This window comes from Anomaloglossus baeobatrachus, chromosome 5 (genome assembly GCF_048569485.1).
Source record: "Anomaloglossus baeobatrachus isolate aAnoBae1 chromosome 5, aAnoBae1.hap1, whole genome shotgun sequence".
NCBI lineage: Eukaryota > Metazoa > Chordata > Amphibia > Anura > Aromobatidae > Anomaloglossus > Anomaloglossus baeobatrachus.
In genome coordinates this window covers 277,510,134-277,535,997 of record NC_134357.1, presented here as the reverse complement: position 1 = coordinate 277,535,997, position 25,864 = coordinate 277,510,134, and the positions used below count along the sequence as shown (strand labels likewise).

The following is a 25,864-nucleotide window of genomic DNA, read 5'->3' as shown; positions in this document are numbered from 1 at the left end:
CAGGCTGTGGGCGTTCTGAAGACAGAAGGAGTGGTGATTCCCGTTCCCCCTCAGGAACATGGTCACGGCTTCTACTCCAACTTGTTCGTGGTGCCAAAGAAGGACGGATCATTCCGTCCCGTTCTGGACCTCAAACTGCTCAACAGGCATGTGAGCACCAGAAGGTTTCGGATGGAATCCTCTCCGCTCGGTCATCGCTTCGATGTCACAAGGAGACTTCCTAGCATCAATCGACATCAAGGATGCTTATCTCCATGTGCCGATCGCACCCGAACATCAACGCTTCCTGCGTTTCGCCATCGGGGACGAACACCTTCAGTTCGTGGCACTGCCTTTCGGCCTGGCGACAGCCCCACGGGTCTTCACCAAGGTCATGGCATCCGTTGTGGCGGTCCTACACTCTCAGGGACACTCGGTGATCCCTTACTTAGACGATCTCCTAGTCAGGGCACCCTCCCGGGTGGCGTGTCAACACAGCCTGACCGTCGCTCTGGCGACTCTCCAGCAGTTCGGGTGGCTCATCAACTTCCCAAAGTCCAAGTTGACACCGACCCAATCACTGACTTACCTCGGGATGGAGTTTCATACTCTCTCAGCGATAGTGAAGCTACCGCTGGACAAACAGCTTTCGCTGCAGACAGGGGTGCAATCTCTTCTTCAGGGTCAGTCACACCCCTTGAGGCGCCTCATGCACTTCCTGGGGAAGATGGTGGCAGCAATGGAGGCAGTGCCCTTCGCGCAGTTCCATCTGCGCCCACTCCAATGGGACATTCTCCGCAAATGGGACAGGAGGTTGACGTCCCTCGACAGGAACGTCTCTCTTTCCCTTGCAGCCAAAACCTCTCTTCAGTGGTGGCTTCTTCCCACTTCTCTATCGCAGGGAAAATCCTTCCTGCCCCCATCCTGGGCTGTGGTCACGACGGACGCGAGCCTGTCAGGGTGGGGAGTGGTTTTTCTCCACCCCAGGGCTCAGGGAACCTGGACTCCGATAGAGTCTTCCCTTCAGATCAATGTTCTGGAGATAAGGGCAGTGTATCTAGCCCTAAAGGCGTTCCATCGGTGGCTGGAGGGCAGGCAGATCCGCATACAGTCGGACAACGCCACGGCGGTCGCGTACATCAACCACCAGGGCGGCACGCGCAGCCGTCAAGCCTTCCAGGAAGTCCGGCGGATTCTGCTGTGGGCGGAAGCCACAGCCTCCACCATCTCCGCAGTTCACATCCCGGGCGTAGAAAACTGGGAAGCAGATTTTCTCAGTCGTCAGGGCATGGATGCGGGGGAATGGTCTCTTCACCCAGACGTGTTTCGAGAGATCTGTCGCCGCTGGGGAACGCCGGACGTCGATCTCATGGCGTCACGGCACAACAACAAGGTCCCGGCCTTCATGGCACGGTCTCAAGATCACAGAGCTCTGGCGGCGGACGCGTTAGTTCAGGATTGGTCGCAGTTTCGACTCCCTTATGTGTTTCCTCCTCTGGCGATGTTGCCCAGAGTGTTACGCAAGATCAGATCCGACTGTCATCGCGCCATTCTCGTCGCTCCAGATTGGCCGAGGCGGTCGTGGTACCCGGATCTGTGGCATCTCACGGTGGGTCAGCCGTGGGCGCTTCCAGACCGCACAGACCTGCTGTCACAAGGGCCGTTTTTCCATCTGAATTCTGCGGCCCTCAACCTGACTGTGTGGCCATTGAGTCCTGGCTCCTAGCGTCGTCGGGTTTATCTCAGGATGTCATTGCCACTATGAGACAGGCCAGGAAACCAACGTCCGCCAAGATCTATTACAGGTCGTGGCGGATCTTCTTGTCCTGGTGCTCTGATAAGGGTTTTACTCCCTGGCCTTTTGCCTTACCTATTTTTCTTTCATTCCTTCAATCCGGAATGGACAAGGGTTTGTCACTCGGCTCTCTCAAGGGACAAGTATCGGCGCTCTCAGTATTTTTTCAAAAGCGCCTGGCAAGGCTTCCGCAGGTCCGCACGTTCCTGCAGGGAGTTTGCCACATAGTTCCACCCTACAAGCGTCCGCTGGAACCTTGGGACCTTAACAGGGTGTTAATGGCTCTTCAAAAACCACCTTTCGAGCCGCTGAGGGATGTCTCTTTATCACGTCTTTCGCAGAAGGTGGCATTTCTTGTGGCAATTACCTCACTCCGAAGAGTGTCGGAGCTTGCAGCGCTGTCATGCAAATCCCCTTTCCTGGTTTTTCACCAGGATAAGGTGGTTCTGCGTCCTGTTCCGGAATTTCTCCCTAAGGTGGTATCTCCTTTTCATCTCAATCAGGATATCTCCTTACCGTCATTTTGCCCTCATCCAGTTCACCAGTGTGAAAAGGATTTGCATTCATTAGATCTAGTGAGAGCACTCCGGCTCTACGTGTCTCGCACGGCGCCCCCGCGCCGTTCAGATGCGCTCTTTGTCCTGGTCGCTGGCCAGTCAACTTTGGCTCGGTGGATCAAGGAACCGATTCTTGAAGCCTACCGTTCTTCGGGGCTTCCTCTTCCTTCGGGCCTGAAAGCCCATTCTACCAGAGCCGTGGGTGCGTCCTGGGCATTGCGACACCGGGCTACGGCTCAGCAGGTGTGTCAGGCAGCTACCTGGTCTAGTCTGCACACCTTCACAAAACACTATCAAGTGTACCTATGCTTCGGCAGATGCCAGTCTAGGTAGGCGAGTCCTTCAGGCGGCGGTTGCCCACCTGTAGGAAGGGGTCGTTTTCGGCTCTCTTTTATTGAGGTATTCTTTTACCCACCCAGGGACTGCTTTTGGACGTCCCAATTGTCTGGGTCTCCCAATGGAGCGACAAAGAAGGGAATTTTGTTTACTTACCGTAAATTCCTTTTCTTCTAGCTCCTATTGGGAGACCCAGCACCCGCCCCTGTTCCCTTCGGGCTGGTTGTTCTTTTGTGTACACATGTTGTTCATGTTGAATTGTTCTTTTGGTTATGGTTTCAGTTCTCCGAACTTCCTTCGGATTGAATTTACCCCAGACCAATTTATAAGTTTCCTCCTTCCTGCTTTTGCACCAAAACTGAGGAGCCCGTGATGCACGGGAGGGTGTATAGGCAGAGGGGAGGGGTTACACTTTTCAGTGTAATACTTTGTGTGGCCTCCGGAGGCAGAAGCTATACACCCAATTGTCTGGGTCTCAATTGTCTGGGTCTCCCAATAGGAGCTAGAAGAAAAGGAATTTAAGGTAAGTAAACAAAATTCCCTTCTTTAGCGGGTTGCAAGTTCTTTGGTAGTAATCAATAGAAAACAATCCAAAGAGTTCATTTTTTTTTTCCTTTTCTATAAGTAAATTTCTCTTTTGTTTTTAGGGTTATTTTACGGATACGATCATGTATTATGGCTATTACAGTAATTATACCTTAAATGATGGCTGTTCCTCAAAGTCTAATACTTCAGTGTGTCCAAAGGACAAGGCCTGGCTTCCATACCACATACCTCTGGCTTATCTTTTCACTATTGGATTTGGATTCTTGAGTACATGTATTATATTGGTGTATAGGTACGCAGACTGTGCCCAATATTGTCAAATTTAATTTGATATTTCCATAAGTTTTGACTATTTACTAATCCAGTTTCTCTTCTTATATTCAGGATGTCTTGTTCATTTGGAGAAAATTTCAGAGTAGGGTTTTTCACGGGAGTTTTGGCTCTAAAGGTATTCAGCTCCTGGGACTTTAAAGTGAACCGCATCCATTCTGTGCAGCGGCAGAAGCAGAATATTCACATGCAGCTGAAGGTGAAGTCAGTCCTCTGAAATCAATCGGTCTATGTCTTCACTTTGTTACATTCCACATAGAGGAGACAGAGACGTGCAGATGTCAGGAACACAATCATGAGGTTATAGACCGCTATTTAAAAGCACAAAAACCTTGCTTTAAAGGCTGTGCCACAAGAGGTCTTCCAGCCATATACATATATGGGAATATGGATGCATTAGGCTATGGTCATATTTCGTTTTTTTGCAACGGTCAGTGGCTCCATCGACCTCTAAAGTCCTTGAAAACCGAATTCTGATATTTGCGCTGATTGACTTTATTGATACAGATGGGATCCCTGTTTGCTCTTTCAGACATTTTTGGCAGTATCCGCCGTTTTAAAGCAGCCCCCACAATTTGATCGGCGGCACTTTGGTGCCTGCTTTAAATTTAGAAATGCTGATTAACATAATGTTGCTAGAGCACACCGTGAAATCAGTCGTGGTGTCGGTGCAAACGTCTGTACTGTTTTTCAAGGCTTCAGACATTATCCTCGATGGAGCCACTGACCGTAGCCTAAGCTGCAATGTGAACATAGCCTTAGAGGGTTTTCCATCCCTTATTCATTTGAATTGAGTGGATCTGCAGCACAGGGCAGCAATTACTATATAGTTGATTGAGTGGCGCTATACATATCCACAATTGCCAACATCCTGGAGCCGCCACCACTAAGATTAGCTGATTGATGGGAATGCCAGGGGAGGACACCACCATTTGATGTTTATCACCTATAGTGTTTGCAACCACCTAGTTGTGAAAACGGTAGAATTTTCACCAATGTATTATTGCAACAGACCTATATGGCTTTAGGACACTAGCTGGAGAAGGCTTATTTATATAGTTTAGCTATTTGTCTTCTCACTTAGCTTATTGTTTTACATGTAACATGTCTATTCGAAAGTCATAGACAGATGGGGAAAAAAAAAATATCTAATATTATTTTTTTCTTATCTGTATACTGTAGGTTAGCATTAAAATTTGCTTACTTAGGCAGAACAGTGGCACGAAACATTTAAGAGTCCGCACCCAAAATGCATTTTAAATGGGCTTTACATTGTTGTAGTGGATTTGGCCCCTATAGCATTGCTAGAACTGCACCTCTCCAGTTACCTTCCGGGCACTACACCTTATTGGTATAGAGTCTTGGCAAATAACTTTTAATTCGTATTTCGTATGCAGATGAGGAGGCTTTGGTGCTCCTTGGCATGGCCATGAATGGTGTACAGTTCCACCTCTTCATTTGCATATTGGGAGCCCTCTTCCACTTCTGATTGACAGTGCTCACTTCCCAGAGCAAGCACTGTCTGAATGCTGCCGGCGTATGTGCGGCTGCTCGCTTTCTCCTTTTTGCCTTTTATTCTGACACCGCGTACTACACTAAAGCCACATGCACACATTGAGTATTTGGTGAGCTATTTTTCCTCCATATATTAAGTTAAAACCAGGAGTGGAACAGTCGAAGGAAAGTATAATAGAAACACGGGCACCACTTCTGCATATTAAATTTTTTTTTTTTTTTTTTTTATACCCGCTTCTGGTTTTGGTTTAAAAATACTGAAGTGAAAAACACAAAGTGCTCAATGTGTGCACATGGCCAAATATACCCGAGAGGCGTTAGAAGAAATGAGACCGTGAGGAGACTCTGTGATAGCATTAAGGGTACTTTCACACTTGCGTTAATTTCCTTCTGGCGCAATCCGCCCTTTTGGAAAACAGCGGAATCCGTTAATGGATTCCGCTGTTTCCCATAGACTTGTATGGATGACAGATTGTGCCAAAAGTACCTGCGTTGCTTCCGCTGGCCGACGCTGCGTTGCTTCCGCCGGGGCGGAAGGAACGCAGCATGTAACGTTTTTTGAGTGGCAGAATCCTTTATTTTTCACTGCGCATGCTCCATTTTTTTTTTTTATCACAGAAACTTTATTTTGTCTCTCGGTGGCCGAACATTCAGCTGAGCGCCCGGCGGCCGGCTATTGAGAGCGCTCAGCTGAGCGCCCGGCAGCCAGCTACTGAGAGCGCTCAGCTGAGCGGCTGGCTTTTGAGAGCGCTCAGCTGAGCGCCCGGCAAACGGCTATTGAGAGCGATCAGCTGAGCGCCCGGTGGCCGGCTTTTGAGAGCGCTCAGCTGAGCGTTCACAATAGTCTGCTGCCGGTAAAAAAAAGAAAAAAAAAAAGCTTTCCGTTGTTTTGTACGATCCGTTGCATCCGTTGTGCTATTATATGCAACACATCCGTTGCATCAGTCACACAACGCAATGCAACGGATGCCGTTCAACGCAAGTGTGAAACTAGCCTAAGACTGTCAATCAGAAGCAGAGGAGGGCCCAAAAATGCAAATGAGCTGTAACCATGTGCATCGAAGCCTCCTCATTTTCATATGAATTGTTTTCTCACGGATGTACAGGTACAGTGCTTAAATGGCTGTTATATGAGTTAAGTGCCCTACAACACTATAACCTGTTTAAATTTGGGGGGTAACTGCCTCCTTCAACTGATAGGCAATCCTTTAATAGCATGTTTACACCGGCAGACCACAGTAAATGATGTGCACTGAGTGATCTGTAATTCTTTAGTGCACATACGTTGCGATAGTTAGGAACACAAGCCTTATTTACACAAGACGATGTCTTATCGAGAACGTTGATCTTTTCTCTTGCACAAAAGTTCACTTCACCCAATAAACAAGCGTTTTGCTCATTCTCTTGGGCAATCGTCAGCCTGTTTACACAGACATATTATCGTGACTGTGTTCTTATCTTTCAGTGTATATGCACCTTTAGTCATTTGAGAGGTTAATCATGTTATTTATAAATTTGTGATACTATGCTGTTGCTTTTAGGAGTTGCTCAGTGAGCGGCGACCGAATCTGCATAATCATGGCTTCAGGAAGAGGCTACAACATGTGTGTGTCGTGATCTTCTCATGGATTTTGTGCGTGGCCAGTTGGTTGGGGTCAGCATTGGCAGTGTACGTCATTGCAGAGAACCTGCACAAGGTCAGTGCTGTATCCTAGTATTTGTGCTGTATCAGCCCTGCCATATATAGTTTGCAAGGGGTTGAAGCAAGAGGTTTAATTTTTTTTTTTTTTTTTAATTTAATCTAAATAATTATTAATTATATGACAGTGGTAATGTAATTGGACTGTTTTGTGTGCTGTTGGGTGGCATAGGTGGAGCCTTCTGTGCGGTGACGGGCGGCATAGGTGGAGCCTTCTGTGCGCTGGAGGGGCGGCATAGGTGGAGCCTTCTGTGCGCTGGGGGGGCGGCATTGGTGGAGCCTTCTGTACGGTGACGGGTGGCATAGTTGGAGCCTTCTGTGCGCTGGGGGGTGGCATAGGTGGAGCCTTCTGTGCGCTGGAGGGGCGGCATAGGTGGAGCCTTCTGTGCGCTGGGGGGCGGCATAGGTGGAGCCTTCTGTACGGTGACGGGTGGCATAGTTGGAGCCTTCTGTGCGCTGGGGGGTGGCATAGGTGGAGCCTTCTGTGCGCTGGGGGGGCGGCATAGGTGGAGCCTTCTGTGCGCTGGGGGGCGGCATAGGTGGAGCCTTTTGTGCGCTGGAGGGGCGGCATAGGTGGAGCCTTTTGTGCGCTGGAGGGGCGGCATAGGTGGAGCCTTTTGTGCGCTGGAGGGGCGGCATAGGTGGAGCCTTCTGTGCGCTGGGGGGGCAGCATAGGTGGAGCCTTCTGTGCGCTGGGGGGCGGCATAGGTGGAGCCTTCTGTGCGCTGGAGGGGCGGCATAGGTGGAGCCTTCTGTGCGCTGGGGGGCGGCATAGGTGGAGCCTTCTGTGCGCTGGGGGGGCCGGAATAGGTGGAGCCTTCTGTGCGCTGAGGGGCGGCATAGCTGTTCACCAGTGGAGCAGTATAGATGGCCTGTTCTAATATGAAATGCTTGCTGTGAACCAGAATTTTTCTTTTTTGTTCTGCACTTTATTCATCGAAATCCCTGATGTTTGTTTGTATACACAAGTCCAGTAGTCGGTCTACTAGTCACTTGATTCCTTTGTTGGTCTTCTCTGTATGACTACATGCAGAGATAGCTGCTAGTCACTAGCAATACTGCCCACAATACTCGTGCATACAAGCACCAGTGATTTTAATAAATTACATTAAACTTACGCTGAATCTTTTTTTTGCAAACCTATTTATCATTCAGCTGCATTTGTCTTTCTGTATACCATGGTGTCCACAGATCATACTGCATCTACAACATTCCAGGTTCCCTTTAACTCCCCAGCCTGGAATATAACTATTGTGCATACTTGTCCAGGCTTTGGGGGTCTATTTCCTTGATAACAAGCTGTAAACATTAAGAAACAAAAACTCTCCTAGCAGGAGAACCACAACAGATAAAATGAGCAAGCAAATTGGATATTTTCTCGTTCTGCTGTTTTTGGGTTGTTTTTTTTTTTTTTTTTTGTTTGTTTTTTTTTTTATATTTGTTTCTAGACATGAGTGTAAGGGAAAGAAAAATGCTATTCTCTGAATATGCCATCTTTTCATACAAATGCTAAAACACTAAACGCACTCAAATAAAAAAAGGAGCCTAAAAATGCAATGTTTGTATTGACATATTTGCATTTCAGAATTCCCTATAGACTGGCTGTTAACGTGAGGTCTAAGCCACAAAAACTTGTAAAAATGCAAGAAAAAAATTCTGCACAAACTGTAGAAATTAGCTATTTTGCTGAATGGTACACCAAAAGAGAACTAGCTCGTGATTTTTATTTTTTTTCCTTTCAGGATCATCGAGATCGACTGAGAAAAGGAGGCGAGCCAGAAGTAGAGGCAATGCTCTTGCCGCTGCCATTGGCGGTGTCTTTTTGTAACCTCCTGCTACCGTACATGTATCATGCGTTGGGGCTTTGGGAGAAGCTGGACTCCCCCATACTAGAAGTCTATATTGCTATTTGCAGGTTACAGACACTCTGACATATATTCACTTTTATCTAATCCTATTGTACCTTTTCACTCCCATTCTAAACTCTCCATTTTCTTACTATCTTTTCCTAGAAATCTTCTACTAAAGGTCGTCGTCCTTGGTGTACTGTGTTATCACTGGATATTACGAAAAACAAGCTACACTGAGAATAAGGTATACCTTTCTCAGGGAGGTTTCCTGGCTATGACACTGTTGCCCCAGGCACTTTTGTGTGTGTCTTAAAGATGTGCCTCAGACCAGTGGAAATGAGTTTTAGTGGCTGGAAGAATTTTTGGACTTTTGTCTAAAAGGTGCCATCATCCCCAAATTGTAAAAATATCTGTTTGACAATTTTGCAAAGCAATTCACAAATTACTTGTCACACCATGAATTGAATGTTGTGTAACATTTGAGCTGCAGTGGCTTCATAGATGGGCAAGTAAATAATGGAATGGGGAGATCTACTAAAACTGGTGTAAGGCTGCTTTCACACTACGTTTTTTTAACATGCGTCATGAACGTTTTTTTAACGCAAAAAACGGATCCAGTGCAAATGCGTTTTCATTTCAATGCATTTGCAATGGACTCGTGTCAACATGCGTTCACCTGCGTTTGCGTGCGTTATAGTGAGGATCCAGCGACTTGCAGTTTAACTTTTCTTTATCGTTCCTTTGGGAGACCCAGACCATGGGTGTTTAGCTTCTACCTCCGGAGGACACACAAAGTACTACACTTAAAAGTGTAGCTCCTCCCCCTGAGCTTATACACCCCCTGGTGAGCAGACCCAGCCAGTTTATCGCTTTGTGTTCAGGAGGCATACATCCACACATGCATTCTCATATGATTTTTTTCCTTTTAGAATAAGATTGAAGAGTGGGGTCCACGTCTGGACCCCCGGCATGTCCCTTCTCACCCCACTGTGTCGGCGGTGTTGTAAGGTTGATTCCTAGGCTGGAGCCTTTACATGCCGTGCTCCTTCACCATCCCTCCTGGGCTCTGGCTTGAAGTGGGAGCCAGCACGGTCTCCATGCTTGGCAGGACACCGGTCTCCATCCGCAGCCCATCAGGACCCTGCTGGACCGGAGCACTCATCCCCAGGGACATGGCCCTGCGTCTCAGCAGCTAAGTACCTGAGACGTTTGGATTTCAGGGTCCCTGTACTTTATTGTTGGGGGAGAGTGTGCTTATTGTGTTTTCTGACATTTCTGGCGGGTTCTCTAGCTGTTGCCTGAGAACCGCGCCGATGGTGCCTGCGCGTCGGCCGCGCCGCTCAAATTTAGGCCCCGGCTTCGCCGGAGGCCTAGTTTCTGTTTCACTGCCCTCGCATGTCACTCATGCAGAGGGACAGGCTCTGCTCCTCCCGGCGGCCGTTCTGTACAGGGGAGGGACACTCCCCACTGCAGTGTGTGTCCCCTCCCCTGTAGGTCTCTATGGCCCTTCAGATCCTGCTCCTCAAGCAAGTCCCGCCCCCTCTCTTCGCTCCGGCGGCCATTTTCTCAGCGTTCTCTCTGCGATCAGTCATTGCAGCGCTGGTCTGCAGCATCTCTGCTGAGGTGCTGTGCTTGGGGGGTCCGGGCTTCGGGATCTGGAGGGCACACAATACCGCTCCAGCGGTCTGGTAAGCCACAACTGGTCTCCGGTTGTGGACCTCTGTATATACTCTCTGGGGTTCATTCTCTGGCAGAGCCCCCACTCCAGCAGCATGTCTCACACGAGGAGCAAGGCCCCAAAGCTTTATGCTGTATGCGCTGCATGTAAGCTCCTGCTGCCTGAACCGAGCACCTTCCCACATTGTGATGCCTGCTCTAACTTGGCGGTGCCACAGCCTGGAGTCTCACCCCCAGTGGTCTCTCAGGCTGCTCCTGCTCCTGTGGCTGAACCCCCGGCTTGGGTAGAATCCTTTTCTAGGTCTATCTCCCAGTCTTTTGCTGAGTCCATGGGACTTCTGTCCAGGACTTTGTTGAATATGCATCAGCCCCCCTCACAGGGTGCCTCTGCTGCTAGGGCTCTCTCAGGACCGGAGCTCACAGAGGATTCATCATCAGGGCCCAGACCCCGTCCTCCTAAGAAGAGACGCAGGGTTCCCTCTCCCTCCTCCTCCCGTGGCTCTGATTCCAGAGCTGACTCGCTGGATGAGGAGGATGCCTTTACAGGGGGCTCGGAGGCTAACTCCATGTGCCCCATTGATCTGTCCGAAAGTGACTCAGATCTTAGTGACTTGATTGCTTCTATTAATTCTGTACTTTATCTCAATCCGCCAGTATCAGAGGAGCAACCCTCTCTGGCAGAAAAGCACCAGTTTACCTTGCCTAAGAGAGCAAAGAGTGTGTTCTTTAACCACTCCAGTTTTCAGGCCGCTGTGACCAAGCCCAGGGCCTGTCCTGACAAGCGCTTCCCAAAGAGTGGTTCTGATGACCGTTTTCCCTTTCCACCTGAGGTGGTCAAGGAGTGGGCTCAGTCCCCAAAGGTAGACCCTCCGGTGTCTAGGCTCGCAGCCCGGACCGTTGTGTCGGTGGCTGATGGCACTTCCCTTAAGGATTCCACTGACCGCCAGATTGACCTTCTGGCCAAATCAGTGTATGAAGCGGCGGGGGCCGCGTTTTCTCCGACTTTTGCAGCAGTGTGGGCTCTCAAGGCCATCTCTGCTTCTCTAGAGGAGATGCATTCCCTCACCAGGGAATCTATGCCCGAAATGGATGCCTTAACTTCCCAGGCTTCGGCCTTTTCATCCTATGCCATGTCTGCCATGCTTGAGGCTTCTCACCGCACTGCGGTGGCTTCGGCTAATTCCCTCGCTATCCGCAGAATCTTGTGACTTCGAGAGTGGAAGGCAGATGCTTCTTCAAAGAAGTACCTTGCTGGGCTCCCTTTTGCTGGGTCCCGGCTGTTCGGAGAACAGCTGGATGAAATTATTAAGGAAGCTACTGGCGGGAAGAGTACTTCCATGTCTCAAACTAAAGCCAGGAAACCTGTCCAGGGTAGGAATCAGTCGAGGTTTCGCTCCTTTCGTTCCTCCAACTGGTCGTCCTCTAAGCCCTCGGCCTCGTCCACTAACTCAGCCAAGGACCAGAAATCCAACTGGCGCCCAAAAGCGCGTCCACAGAAGACCGCAGGAGCTGCTGCCACTAAGGCAGCCTCCTCGTGACTATCTGCCCGCTCCAGCAACGTCCTTAGTCGGCGGCAGGCTCTCCCACTTTGGCGACGCTTGGTTTCAACACGTCTCCGATCAGTGGGTGAGAGATATCATCTCCCACGGCTACAGGATAGAATTCTCTTCCAGTTCGCCAAACAGATTTTTTTTCTCTCAACTCCCCCCTGCTCCAAGGCCGCCGCCTTCTCACAGGCCGTGGCAGCCTTACAGGCCAATGGAGTAATTGTACCGGTTCCCGCCCGGGAACGGTTCAGAGGTTTCTACTCAAATCTCTTCCTAGTTCCCAAAAAGGACGGTACCTTCCGGCCCATCCTGGATCTGAAGCTTCTCAACAAGCATGTTCAGGTGCGGCGCCTCTATGTCCCAAGGGGATTTCCTGGCATCCATCGACATCAGAGATGCCTATCTGCATGTGCCAATTGCAGTGTCACACCAGCGTTGGCTACGTTTTGCAGTAGGAGAAGATCACTTCCAATTCGTGGCTGTCCCCTTTGGGTTGGCCACGGCCCCTCGGGTATTCACCAAGGTCATGGCAGCAATTATTGCAGTTCTGCACCTCCATGGGTTGGCAGTGATTCCTTACCTGGACGACCTTCTAGTCAAGGCTTCATCCAGCGCAGACTGTCAGCGGAGTGTCTCGCTCACTCTCTCCACTCTAGCTCAATTCGGGTGGCTGGTCAACCTGCCCAAATCCACTCTGACTCCGACCCAGAGTCTCACGTACCTAGGGATGCAGTTCGAGACCTTGACGGCACTTGGGAAGTTGCCCTTAGTCAAACAGCAGTCCCTCCAGCTAGCGGTGCGCTCTCTGCTGAGGTCCCGTCGTTATACCCTCAGGGGTCTGATGCAGGTGCTGGGTTAAATGGTGGCGTCCATGGAGGCTGTTCCCTTTGCCCAGTTCCATCTGCGCCCCCTGCAGCTGGACATTCTCCGCTGTTGGGACAAGCGGCCTTCCTCCTTACACAGGTTAGTGGCTCTGTCGCTACAAACCAGGAGCTCTCTTCAGTGGTGGCTTCGGCCCCTCTCCCTGTCCCAGGGGCGCTCCTTCCTGGCCCCGTCCTGGGTGATTCTCACCACGGATGCCAGTCTTTCCGGCTGGGGAGCGGTATATCTCCACCACAGAGCGCAGGGCACTTGGACTCCGTCCGAGTCAGCCCTTTCAATCAATGTGCTGGAAACTAGAGCCGTGCTTCTAGCTCTCCTAGCTTTTCACCACCTGTTGGCGGGCAGGCACATTCGAGTCCAGTCAGACAACGCGACAGCGGTTGCCTACATCAATCACCAAGGCGGCACACGCAGCCGCCTGGCGATGTTGGAAGTACAACGCATCCTTCAATGGGCGGAGGACTCCAAGTCCACCATATCCGCAGTCCACATCCCAGGCGTGGAAAACTGGGAGGCAGATTATCTCAGCCGTCAAACCGTGGACTGTGGCGAGTGGTCCCTGCACCCGGCAGTGTTTCAGTCAATCTGCCGCAAATGGGGCACTCCGGACGTGGACCTAATGGCATCCCGTCACAACAACAAGGTTCCCGTTTACGTGGCTCGCTCCCACGACCCTCAGGCATTCGCTGCGGACGCACTGGTTCAAGACTGGTCCCAGTTTCGTCTGTCCTACGTGTTTCCCCCTCTAGCTCTCTTGCCCAGAGTTCTGCGCAAGATCAGAATGGAGGGCTGTCGAGTCATCCTCATTGCACCGGACTGGCCCAGGCGAGCTTGGTATCCAGACCTGCTCCATCTGTCCGTAGAGATGCCGTGGCATCTTCCGGACCGTCCAGACCTACTCTCACAAGGTCCGTTTTTCCGCCTGAATTCTGCGGCTCTCAAATTGACGGCGTGGCTCTTGAGTCCTGGATCTTGACGGCTTCTGGTATCCCTCCTGAAGTTATCTCCACTATGACTCGGGCCCGTAAGTCTTCCTCCGCTAAGATCTATCACAGGACTTGGAAAATTTTCCTGTCCTGGTGTCGCTCTACTGACCATCCTCCTTGGCCATTCTCCTTGCCGACCCTTCTGTCTTTTCTACAGTCCGGTCTGCAGCTAGGACTGTCCCTCAGCTCTCTCAAGGGACAAGTCTCAGCTCTGTCAGTTCTGTTCCAGCGGCGTCTCGCTCGGCTGGCTCAGGTCCGCACCTTCATGCAAGGCGCGTCTCACATCATTCCGCCTTACCGGCGGCCCTTGGATCCCTGGGACCTTAATTTAGTTCTCACGGTTTTGCAGAAACCCCCCTTTGAGCCTCTTAGGGAGGTCTCTTTGCATCGTCTTTCACAGAAAGTGGTTTTTCTGGTGGCCATAACTTCCCTCAGGAGAGTCTCTGATTTGGCCGCGCTCTCTTCGGAGTCACCTTTTTTAGTTTTTCATCAAGACAAGGTGGTTCTCCGTCCGACTCCGGATTTTCTTCCTAAGGTGGTCTCTCCTTTCCACCTTAACCAGGACATTACCCTACCTTCCTTTTGTCCGGCTCCTGTTCATCGCTTTGAAAAAGCGCTGCACACTCTGGATCTGGTGCGTGCGCTCCGGATCTATGTGTCTCGTACCGCTGCTCTTAGGCAGTGCACTTCTCTTTTTGTGCTAACCACAGGTCGGTGCAAGGGCCTCTCTGCTTCTAAGCCGACCTTGGCCCGTTGGATTAGATCGACCATTTTGGACGCCTACCAGAGTTCTCAGGTGCCTCCCCCGCCGGGGATCAAGGCACATTCGACCAGAGCTGTTGGTGCCTCTTGGGCTTTCAGGCACCAGGCTACGGCTCAACAAGTCTGTCAGGCTGCCACTTGGACTAGCCTGCATACCTTTTCGAAGCACTACCAAGTACATGCTCTTGCTTCGGCAGATGCGAGCTTGGGCAGACGCATCCTTCAGGCGGCTGTCGCCCATTTGTGAAGTTAGGTTCTGCCTACTTCTTGCCTTTTTTCGGTTTATTTCCCACCCAGGGACTGCTTTGGAACGTCCCATGGTCTGGGTCTCCCAAAGGAACGATAAAGAAAAAGAGAATTTTGTTACGTACCGTAAATTCTTTTTCTTATAGTTCCGTATTGGGAGACCCAGCACCCTCCCTGTTGCCTGTTGGCAATTTTCTTGTTCCGCGTGTTATCACCAGCTGTTGTCGTGGACAGAGTCTCCGGTTGTTCCGGCTTTTGCTCTGTTCTACTTGTGGGTGGCTATTCTCCTTCAGCTTTTGCACTAAACTGGCTTGGTCTGCTCACCAGGGGGTGTATAAGCTCAGGGGGAGGAGCTACACTTTTAAGTGTAGTACTTTGTGTGTCCTCCGGAGGTAGAAGCTAAACACCTATGGTCTGGGTCTCCCAATACGGAACTATAAGAAAAAGAATTTACAGTAAGTAACAAAATTCTCTTTTTTTCAAAAACGCTACTTGTAGCGTTTTTGAGCTGCGTCCAAATACTGTTATCACTGGATCCGGACTATAATGCACGAAAACGCATGTGAACGCTGGCATGCTTATATACAGGATCCTGCTTGCTCTATTGAGCATGCCCAGAAACCAGCCTAGCGTGATCAGTCTCTCTCTCCCCCTCCCTCTCTCCCCCTCCCTCTCTCCCCCTCCCTCTCTCCCCCTCCCTCTCTCCCCCTCCCTCTCTCCCCCTCCCTCTCTCTCTCCCCCGCTTGAGAGCGGCGGACGCTCGTAACCAAGGTAAATATTGGGTAACCAAGCAAAGCGATTTGCTTAGTTACCTGATGTTTACCTTGGTTACGTGTGCAGGGAGCAGGCAGCCCGGCTCCTAGCAGCTACGGACGCTCGTAACCAAGGTAAATATCGGGTATCCAAGCAAAGCACTTCACTTAGTTACCCGATGTTTACCTTGGTTACCAGTGTCTGCAGCACTCCCAGACTATCATGTTCAGTTCCCCTCACTCCCGATCACATGACTTCAATGCCCGCCCATAAACTTCAAGTGGCAGGATCCTGCAAAATAACACATGCGTTTGCATGCGTTTTTCTTTGTAAAAACAGGATCCACTTTTACAGCAAAAAAAAGGTCATGACGCATGTTAAAAAAACGTAGTGTGAAAGCAGCCTAAGGGAACACTTGAGGAGTTGCTCAGTGCAAGCAATCAGCTTGCGCTCCATACTTGAACTGCAACTGGACTGCCCCATGGACTAATATACATCTGGGCGGTCCACACGTTATTTGGCACTAATATTCTAAAAACTCAATGCAGTGCAGGAAGGTTGCACAAAGTTGTGGGGTTGGGAACCCTGCTTTCAGACATAGCCAGACTTTCCACAGAGAGGGTGAACATGGTTTATTACCATGTTTGCCTTCTAAATTTTTGTATACACAGCACTGAACCAAGTCTTATGTATACAGATTAGGAAGCTAGTGGTCCTTTAATTGCTGGATATAGGGAGAGAGCAGGAGCTGCTTGATGCTAAGAGACCCAATCAGCTTTGCTATGTAGCCAGAAGGCTAAATATCCCCTGTAACTGGGGCTATATACCAGCCACTGTTACAGCAATAAAAAAAACTGTATTGTGCTAAAATATCACGGAAAGGTCTTTTTAAAAGACTTCATATGAGTAAAACCAGTCTGAATCGCTGGCAGTTTATAGTTCTGTCCCTTAAAAAAATGTCTAATATATAAAAATTTTGTACGGAGAGGGGAATGTGGTCATTTAAAAAAAAAAAGTGAAAAATAGACGCATTTCCTATATTTTTATTTTTCAATTTCTTTTCACCACTATCCGCAAACACAAAAGAAGAATATAACAATAACATATAAACATAATTTCTTTGTCGCTCTATTGGGAGACCCAGACAATTGGGTGTATAGCTACTGCCTCCGGAGGCCACACAAAGTATTACACTTAAAAGTGTAAGGCCCCTCCTCTACTGCCTATACACCCCCCGTGGGATCACGGGCTCCTCAGTTTTCAAGCTTTGTGCGAAGGAGGCTGACATCCACGCATAGCTCCACTGTTTAGTCAGCAGCAGCTGCTGACTATGTCGGATGGAAGAAAAGAGGGCCCATACTTGGGTCCCCAGCATGCTCCCTTCTCACCCCACTTTTGTCGGCGGTGTTTGTTAAGGTTGAGGTACCCATTGCGGGTACGGAGGCTGGAGCCCACATGCTGCTTTCCTTCCCCATCCCCTTAGGGCTCTGGGTGAAGTGGGATCTTACCGGTCTCCAGGCACTGAGGCCGAGCTCCATCCACAGCCCCTGGGATCTGCTGGACATGGAGCTGAGTATCGTCAGGGACAGGGCCCTGCTACATTAAGGTACTCTGTGTCCCCGTGCAAATCGCGCACACACACACCAGCATTGCTGGGTGTGTTAGTGCGCCGGGGACAGCAGCGCGCTTGTGCCACACTATCTTCAGCTAGCTGAAGGAGTTAATGGTTTGGAAACGGTCGCGCCGGCCGCTGCTGTCAGTTTTAACTGCGGCGCGGCTGGGACTTGTGGTGCGCCGGGGACTTCCGCGCTGGCCGTGCATATTTGACGGCCGCGCTTACTACTACAGTCCCCGGCTTTTTGCGGCCTAGTTTCGTTTCGTTCCCGTCCCCAGGCCTGCCAGTCAGGGTGGGGGCGGGACGCTGTGCAGAACGTCAGCGCCGAGGGCTGGAGTCTACTTTACATACTCCAGCCCTCACACTGAGCACAGTGGGACGCTGGTTTCCCGCTCTTCGTCTGAGGCACGCCCACGGTCCGCCCCTCTTCACAGAATGCCGGCAGCCATTCCTGTGTGCAGTTTGAGCTGGAGAAGGGGAGACAAGTTATGGGAGACCCAGGCACGGGATTCTAGCGACCACACACCCGCTTTCAGCGGGCGGTAAGCGGCACCTCTGGTGCCTACCCCACTAGTGCCGAAGTGTACAATTGTATTTTTTTTTTTTTTTTTTTTAACTATATTTTTATTCAAATTTTTCAATAACATAACATTGGCATAAGCGAATTCAGCATTGTAAATTCAACATTACATTGTCATGTTTGATCATCCCAAATTCCATACCAATTTTTAAAATCAATAACCATAACATGGCAAGATAAAGCAAAGGAAAGCAGCGACCCCTTAACCCATCATTCTTATCATTCCCCCCATTGAACCCTTGTGAACATGGTAATGACATACAATAAAGAAGTCCCACTCAAATCGGTTATTTCCCCCTCTCCTTTTAGTCAGCTTTCGGCCTTTCCTCCCCCACCTCCAAGCCATCCAATGTATCCTTCAATTTTTCAGTATGATACCAGACTGTGTCTTTGAAAGGTGACATAATCCTGACTATCTCCTCCCGAGTACAATAGGCCAGTATGAATTTCTTCCATTTGTTAAAGTGCTGTCGTATTCTATCCGCCCTCCTTTCTGCATCCAATCCTTCTATTTCAAGAAGATGCATGAGCTGACCCAAGATCTCTTCAATCGCGGGGACCCTAGACTCCAACCAATTTTTTAGTATCGCTCTCTTGGCTGCCAGAAGTATCACATGTATAAGTCTGGGTGGGTTAGTCATCTTCCCTTTGGTATCGTTCCCCTCCTCCCAATGGTGAAAAATAGCGAACCCAGGTGAGAGCCGAACTTCAAGACCCCACACCTTTTGTATACAACTTTTGATCTGTGACCATAATGGACTCAAATGGGGGCAGGACCACAACCCGTGAAGGAGATCAGTTCCACTGCTCTTACACTTAGGGCAATACGTAAGCCTGTCTGGCTTTGTTGCTGATGGAGGGAGATTAAAACCATAAATTGCCTTGTGCATAATTCTAAATTGGGTTTCTCGCCAATTCTCATTTAAAATTGATTTACGAAGAGCATTCCACCCTCCCCTAATTTTTACCCCCATAGACGGGTCTTCAAATTGTTTTTCCCAAGATTTAAATAAACCTTCTGGGTGCTGTCCTATTAATAGATCACGCATGGCTCCATAAAGAAAAGAGATAGATGATGAAGTTATTGAGTTCTTTACCAGACAATCAAAAGAGTTAAATACTACCTCCTGGGTCACATCATGCAACTGAGTCATAATACTATATCTCACTTGGTCATATTGGATTACTTGGTTAGGCCCCAGGCCATACTGCGCTATAATTTCGTCTCTACTCAACCATCTAGGCTCTGAGGTGTGCAAGAGATGAGCAACAGTCCTTATACCCCGCACCTTCCACTCTTCAAACAGCTTATTGCTTGTCCCCTGCACAAACTCTGGATTCCCCCATATAGGCAAGTATTTGGATATTTTATGGGGAAGTTTGTAGTTTTTCCTCAACGCCTTCCACGCTGCAATCGTGTCTTTAAATAAGGAAGAGTGCTTGATTTTCACTGGGAGATTAGCCTGCCTACTATGAAGTAATGCCACCAGATCCCAAGGTTGTGCATAGTCTCTCTCAAGCTCCAACGCTGAATAATGCCTAGAGCCTTTAATCCAATCCAATATATATCTAGTCAAACAGGCTATATTGTAACCCCGAATGTTCGGCAAACTCAGACCTCCATGAACCTTAGATGCCATCAGCTTCTTAAGCCCTATACGAGGGCGTTTCCCCCTCCAAATGAAGTGTGAAAAAGCTCTATTTAGCTGGACAATATCTTTATGCTTGAGAAGCAGGGGAAGTGTTTGAAGATGATACATTAATTTTGATATCGACATCATCTTAATTAGGTGGACTCTACCAATTATGTTCAATGGAAGGTCGTGCCATCTTTTAAGATCTTGCTCTATTTGGCTCAGAAGGGGTGGATAGTTTAGACTATAAAGGGTTGCCGGAACCTTACCTATTTTAACTCCCAGGTATGTGATATATGACTTAGCCACTGTAATTCCTTCAAAAGGGTTCTGCTCCCGTGTTTGAACATTTGTCCCTCCCAGGTATAGGAGCTCGCACTTTGACGCATTAATCTTGAAGCCTGAGTACGCTCCAAACTCTCGCAAAATTTGTAAAATCTCGGGGACCTGCTGAGCTGGATTCGAAAGGAAAAGCAAAATGTCATCCGCAAAAAAAGCTGACTGAATTTGTCTATTATTTACAGAAATACCCTGGAAGGTGCTATGTGTAGATAACAATCGTACCAATGGTTCCAGAGCCAGATTAAAAAGTAATGGGGAAAGGGGGCAACCCTGTCTGGTTCCTTTCAGTAACGGAAAAGGGGCTGACAGATATCCTGGAATGTAAACTTGAGCCTTCGGATTTGTGTAAATTTCTCTAATGTAGGTATAAAATGACCCCGAAAAACGCATTTCATCTAGAACTCTATAAAGCCATGACCACTCAATATTGTCAAAGGCTTTCTCGGCATCTATTGTAAGCAAAGCAGGAGATTCTCCTTTCAGAGGCCGAAGGTTAACCCTATCCAGGACAAGAAGAACTTTTCTAATATTTAGTGTCCCTGATCTTTTCTGAATGAAACCGGCCTGTGCTGGGGAAATCAGTTGGGGAAGAATTATAGCTAGACGATTTGCCATAATCTTTGACATTATCTTCATATCTAGGTTGATAAGTGATATGGGCCTATACGAACCCGGCTCCTTCGGGTCCTTCCCCTGTTTAGGGATCAATTTTATATATGCCCGGTTATTATTTTGGAAAGACGCATTACCGTCTAGTATGCTATTATACAGCTCTAGTAATGTAGGTAAGATCTCTTCCTTTACTGTTTTATAGAATTCTCCCGTAAATCCGTCAGGGCCAGGGGCTTTATAATTATGCATGGAGTTGATTGTCCCCAATACTTCTTCCCCCGTAATTTTGGCATTCAGAAAAGTGCGATGCTCTTCTGTGAGTCGAGGTAGTGTCACTTTAGATAATAGATTATTATCAGGAAATTTGTCTCGCTTTTCCGACGAATAAAGGTTTCTATAATACGTGCCTAAAGTCTCAATTATTGTCTTAGGGTTTTTGTGTATCTCCCCCTTTTGATTTTTTATTTCCATGGGTCCCTGAGTTATAATCCTATTTTTCGCTAAGTTGGCCAGTATTTTCCCTGCTTTATTTCCAAAGCGATGTAATGTAGCTTCTTGCATTGACCTAGCCATTTGTTCCCGTTTTTCCGCCCACTCATTAAAAGCTCTTTGGGCTATTACCCATCTATCTCTATGGTCCCTATCAGGATGCTTTTGAAAAGAAGTATATGCTTCCCTCAATTTATGGGAGGTTTCAGTAAATTTAAGATGAGCCTTTTTCTTCAAATAGGAAACATGTGCTATCGTTCTGCCCCGTAATACTGCCTTCGCCGTGTCCCATAATAACATAGGTGTGTCTTTATGTTGATCATTATGTACCATAAATTCCGTCCACCATTCCTTTAATTTCAAGGAAAAATCTTCGTTATCTTTAAGGAAGGAAGGATATCTCCACAGATAGTCCGTTCCTCTGGGATAAATGTTTGCTAGGTCTAGCACCACCGGGGCATGGTCAGAAATCACCAAATCCTGGATAGTAGCTGAGTGGAGCGCACGTACCAGGTTCCCTGAAATAAGAAAGTAGTCAATGCGAGACCAGGAGCTATTAGCATGTGAATAGTGCGTAAATTCCCTATCCTGAGGGTGCAGTAGTCTCCACGCATCCCATAAGGCCGTGGCATTTAACAGAGGACGCATAACTTTATCATGGCCGCGCGGTACATTTGGGGGGCCTTTAGCATTTTTCCTGTCCTCTAGCACAGATACCACCGAGTTGAAATCCCCCCCAATTATTAGATTAAAATGGGCATGTTCTAAAATTTTGGCCTCAAGTCGTTGAAAGAATGATTTGTTGTTTTCGTTCGGGGCATAAATATTAAAGATTTTATAAATTCCTCCAGGTATCTCCACTGAGATCATCTGAACCCTACCTTCCGTGTCCGCATATGTTTCCAGGACTTGATGTTGTAATCTCCTACTTACTAATGTAATAACCCCTGCTTTCCTTTTAACTGAAGATGACCCATAGACTCCTCCAACCCACAATTTCCCCATCCTCTGCATGTCTGAACCTTCCAGATGAGTTTCCTGAAGGAGCGCAATGTCCGGTTTGAGGCGATTAAGGTGGCGTAATATCTTAATTCTTTTTTGGGGGGAACGTAACCCCTTAACATTCCAGGTGACTATTCTCATAAAGCACATGTAATAAATGGAAATCCTGCCTTTCGTTTACCATGTTTTTGCTGCCCTCCCTTGCCAAAAAAAAAATTCAACCAATTAGACAATTGAACATAGTGCTCACTTGCAATAGTGAGAGTAGTAGTAATAATAATAACTCTGTGTAAAATCTTTGCTACTTCACTTGAATCCAAAATCCCCAAACATTTCAAACATCTCCCTCCCCTCCCCCCCCCCAACTATACCATAATACTCAGACTTCACTTTTTTCTGATCATTTTCCAAGCTCAGTCAACAACAATTGTATTTTTATGCTTGCATGCTATACATTGCACTGTACGGGCGCTGGTGATTCTTCACTATATACCCTCCTAGATTGCTCTGAGACAACAGCATGTCGTCCGCAAAAAGCAAGGGTGCCAAGGCACAGGCTTTCTATGCTGCCTGTACCGCATGTGAGGCTACTCTACCGGCAGGTTCCACTGACCCCCATTGTGTGCAGTGCTCGGCCCCTGTGGCACTTGTTCGGCCGGGGCCTCTGCTGGAGGTTACCCAGGGAGAACCACCTGTGAATACTGTCCGGGTGACGGGGACAGAGTTTGCAGCTTTTGCTGATAGATTGTCTGTGACTATGACTAAAATCCTAGAAACTTTGCAGTCTAGACCAGTAACTCAGACCATGGGCACGGTTGAATCACTGCCCCCTGGTCCCCCTCAGTTGGAACAGCTCCGGGCTCCGGAGGTGTCCCATGCATTCCAGGGTGACGGCTCTGACACGGACGACGGTCCCAGACAGCCTAAGCGAGCTCGCTATGAGCGGCCCTCGACTTCATCACACTGGTCAGGGTCCCAACAGGAGGACTCTCTGTACGACGAGGCAGAGGTAGCTGATCAGGATTCTGATCCTGAGACCGCTCTCAATCTGGATACACCTGATGGTGACGCCATAGTGAATGATCTCATAGCGTCCATCAATAAAATGTTGGATATTTCTCCCCAAGCTCCTCCAGTGGAGGAGTCAGCTTCACAGCAGGAGAAATTCCATTTCAGGTATCCCAAGCGTAAATTGAGTACTTTTCTAGACCACACTGACTTCAGAGAAGCAGTTCAGAAACACTACGCTTATCCAGATAAGTGTTTCTCCAAACGGCTTAAGGATACACGCTATCCCTTTCCCCCTGACGTGGTCAAGAGCTGGACCCAGTGTCCAAAGGTGGATCCTCCAATCTCCAGGCTTGCGGCTAGATCCATAGTTGCAGTGGAAGATGGGGCTTCACTTAAAGATGCCACTGATAGACAGATGGAGCTCTGGCTGAAATCCATCTATGAAGCTATCGGCGCGTCGTATGCTCCTGCATTCGCAGCTGTATGGGCACTCCAAGCTATTTCAGCTGGTCTTGCGCAGATTGACACTGTCACGCGTACATCTGTTCCGCAAGTAGCGTCCTTAACCTCTCAAATGACTGCATTTGCGTCTTACGCTATCAATGCTGTCCTGGACTCTACGAGCCGTACGGCAGTGGCGTCCGCCAACTCCGTGGTTTTACGCAGAGCATTGTGGTTAAGGGAATGGAAGGCAGATTCTGCTTCCAAAAAGTGCTTAACCAGTTTGCCATTTGCTGGTGACAGACTGTTTGGTGAGAGATTGGATGAAATCATTAAACAGTCCAAGGGTAAGGATTCATCCTTACCTCAGCCCAGACCAAATAAACCCCAACAGAGGAGGGGACAGTCGAGGTTTCGGTCCTTTCGAGACTCGGGCAGGTCCCAATTCTCCTCGTCCAAAAGGACTCAAAAGGATCAGAGGAGTTCAGATTCTTGGCGGGCTCAGTCGCGCCCAAAGAAAGCAGCCGGAGGAACCGCTACCAAGGCGGCTTCCTCATGACTTTCGGCCTCCTCTCTCCGCATCCTCGGTCGGTGGCAGGCTCTCCCGCTTTTGCGACATTTGGCTGCCACAGGTCAAAGACCGTTGGGTGAGAGACATTTTGTCTCACGGGTACAGGATAGAGTTCAGTTCTCGTCCTCCAACTCGATTCTTCAGAACTTCTCCACCTCCCGACCGAGCCGATGCTCTTCTGCAGGCGGTGTGCTCTCTAAAGGCAGAAGGAGTGGTGATCCCTGTTCCTTTTCAGGAGCAAGGTCACGGTTTTTACTCCAATTTGTTTGTGGTGCCAAAAAAGGACGGGTCTTTCCGTCCTGTTCTGGACCTAAAACTGCTCAACAAGCATGTGAAAACCAGGCGGTTCCGGATGGAATCCCTCCGCTCCGTCATCGCCTCAATGTCTCAAGGAGATTTCCTAGCATCAATAGACATCAAAGATGCTTATCTCCACGTGCCGATTGCTCCAGGGCACCAGCGTTTTCTACGCTTCGTTATAGGAGACGAACACCTTCAGTTCGTAGCCCTGCCTTTCGGTCTGGCGACAGCCCCAAGGGTCTTCACCAAGGTCATGGCAGCAGTAGTAACAGTCCTGCACTCTCAGGGTCACTCCGTGATCCCTTACTTGGACGATCTACTTGTCAAGGCACCCTCTCAAGAGGCATGCCAACACAGCCTGAACGTTGCGCTGGAGACTCTCCAGAGTTTCGGGTGGATCATCAACTTTTCAAAGTCAAATCTCACCCCGACCCAATCGATAACATACCTTGGCATGGAGTTTCAACTCTCTCAGCGATAGTGATGCTTCCGCTGGACAAACAGCGTTCACTACAGACAGGGGTGCAATCTCTCCTTCAGGGCCAGTCGCACCCCTTGAGACGCCTCATGCACTTCTTGGGGAAGATGGTAGCAGCAATGGAGGCAGTCCCTTTCGTGCAGTTTCATCTGCGTCCACTACAATGGGACATTCTCCGCCAATGGGACGGGAAGTCGACGTCCCTAGACAGGAACGTCTCCCTTTCTCAGGCGGCCAAGGACTCTCTTCAGTGGTGGCTTCTTCCCACCTCATTGTCAATAGGAAAGTCTTTCCTACCCCCATCCTGGGCGGTGGTCACAACGGACGCGAGTCTATCAGGGTGGGGAGCAGTGTTTCTCCACCACAGGGCTCAAGGTACGTGGACTCAGCAAGAGTCCACCCTTCAGATCAATGTTCTGGAAATCAGAGCAGTGTATCTTGCCCTACAAGCCTTCCAGCAGTGGCTGGAAGGCAAGCAGATCCGAATTCAGTCGGACAACTCCACAGCGGTGGCATACATCAACCACCAAGGAGGGACACGCAGTCGGCAAGCCTTCCAGGAAGTCCGGCGGATTCTGACGTGGGTGGAAGACACGGCATCCACCATATCCGCAGTTCACATCCCGGGCGTAGAAAACTGGGAAGCAGACTTCCTCAGTCGCCAGGGTATGGACGCAGGGGAATGGTCTCTTCACCCGGACGTGTTTCAGGAAATTTGTCGCCGCTGGGGGATGCCGGACGTCGACCTAATGGCGTCCCGGCACAACAACAAGGTTCCGGCCTTCATGGCACGGTCTCACGATCTCAGAGCTCTGGCGGCGGACGCCTTAGTTCAGGATTGGTCGCAGTTTCGACTCCCTTATGTGTTTCCTCCTCTGGCACTGTTGCCCAGAGTGCTACGCAAGATCAGGTCCGATTGCCACCGCGCCATCCTCGTCGCTCCAGACTGGCCAAGGAGGTCGTGGTACCCGGATCTGTGGCATCTCACAGTAGGACAACCGTGGGCGCTACCAGACCGGCCAGACTTGCTGTCTCAAGGGCCGTTTTTCCATCAGAATTCTGCGGCCTCAACCTGACTGTGTGGCCATTGAGTCCTGGATCCTAGCGTCTTCAGGATTATCTCAAGAGGTCATTGCCACCATGAGACAGGCTAGGAAACTATCCTCTGCCAAGATCTACCACAGGACGTGGAAGATATTCTTATCTTGGTGCTCTGCTCAGGAAGTTTCTCCCTGGCCATTTGCATTGCCTACTTTTCTTTCCTTCCTGCAATCCGGGTTGGAAAAAGGTTTGTCGCTCGGCTCCCTCAAGGGACAAGTCTCAGCGCTA

General features: G+C 49.1%; 1 protein-coding gene across 2 annotated transcripts in view; it reads left to right on the top strand.

Annotated features, from left to right (window-relative positions):
* The window catches only part of TMC6 (transmembrane channel like 6), a 189,377-nt gene that overhangs the window by 90,876 nt on the left and 72,637 nt on the right, over positions 1–25,864 (top strand). For both annotated transcript variants that reach the window (XM_075349520.1, XM_075349519.1), the window contains 5 exons: positions 3,315–3,505; positions 3,598–3,742; positions 6,600–6,755; positions 8,500–8,672; positions 8,770–8,851. In XM_075349520.1, the coding sequence (XP_075205635.1) occupies positions 3,315–3,505; positions 3,598–3,742; positions 6,600–6,755; positions 8,500–8,672; positions 8,770–8,851 (747 nt within the window). The remainder of the gene's footprint in view (positions 1–3,314; positions 3,506–3,597; positions 3,743–6,599; positions 6,756–8,499; positions 8,673–8,769; positions 8,852–25,864) is intronic.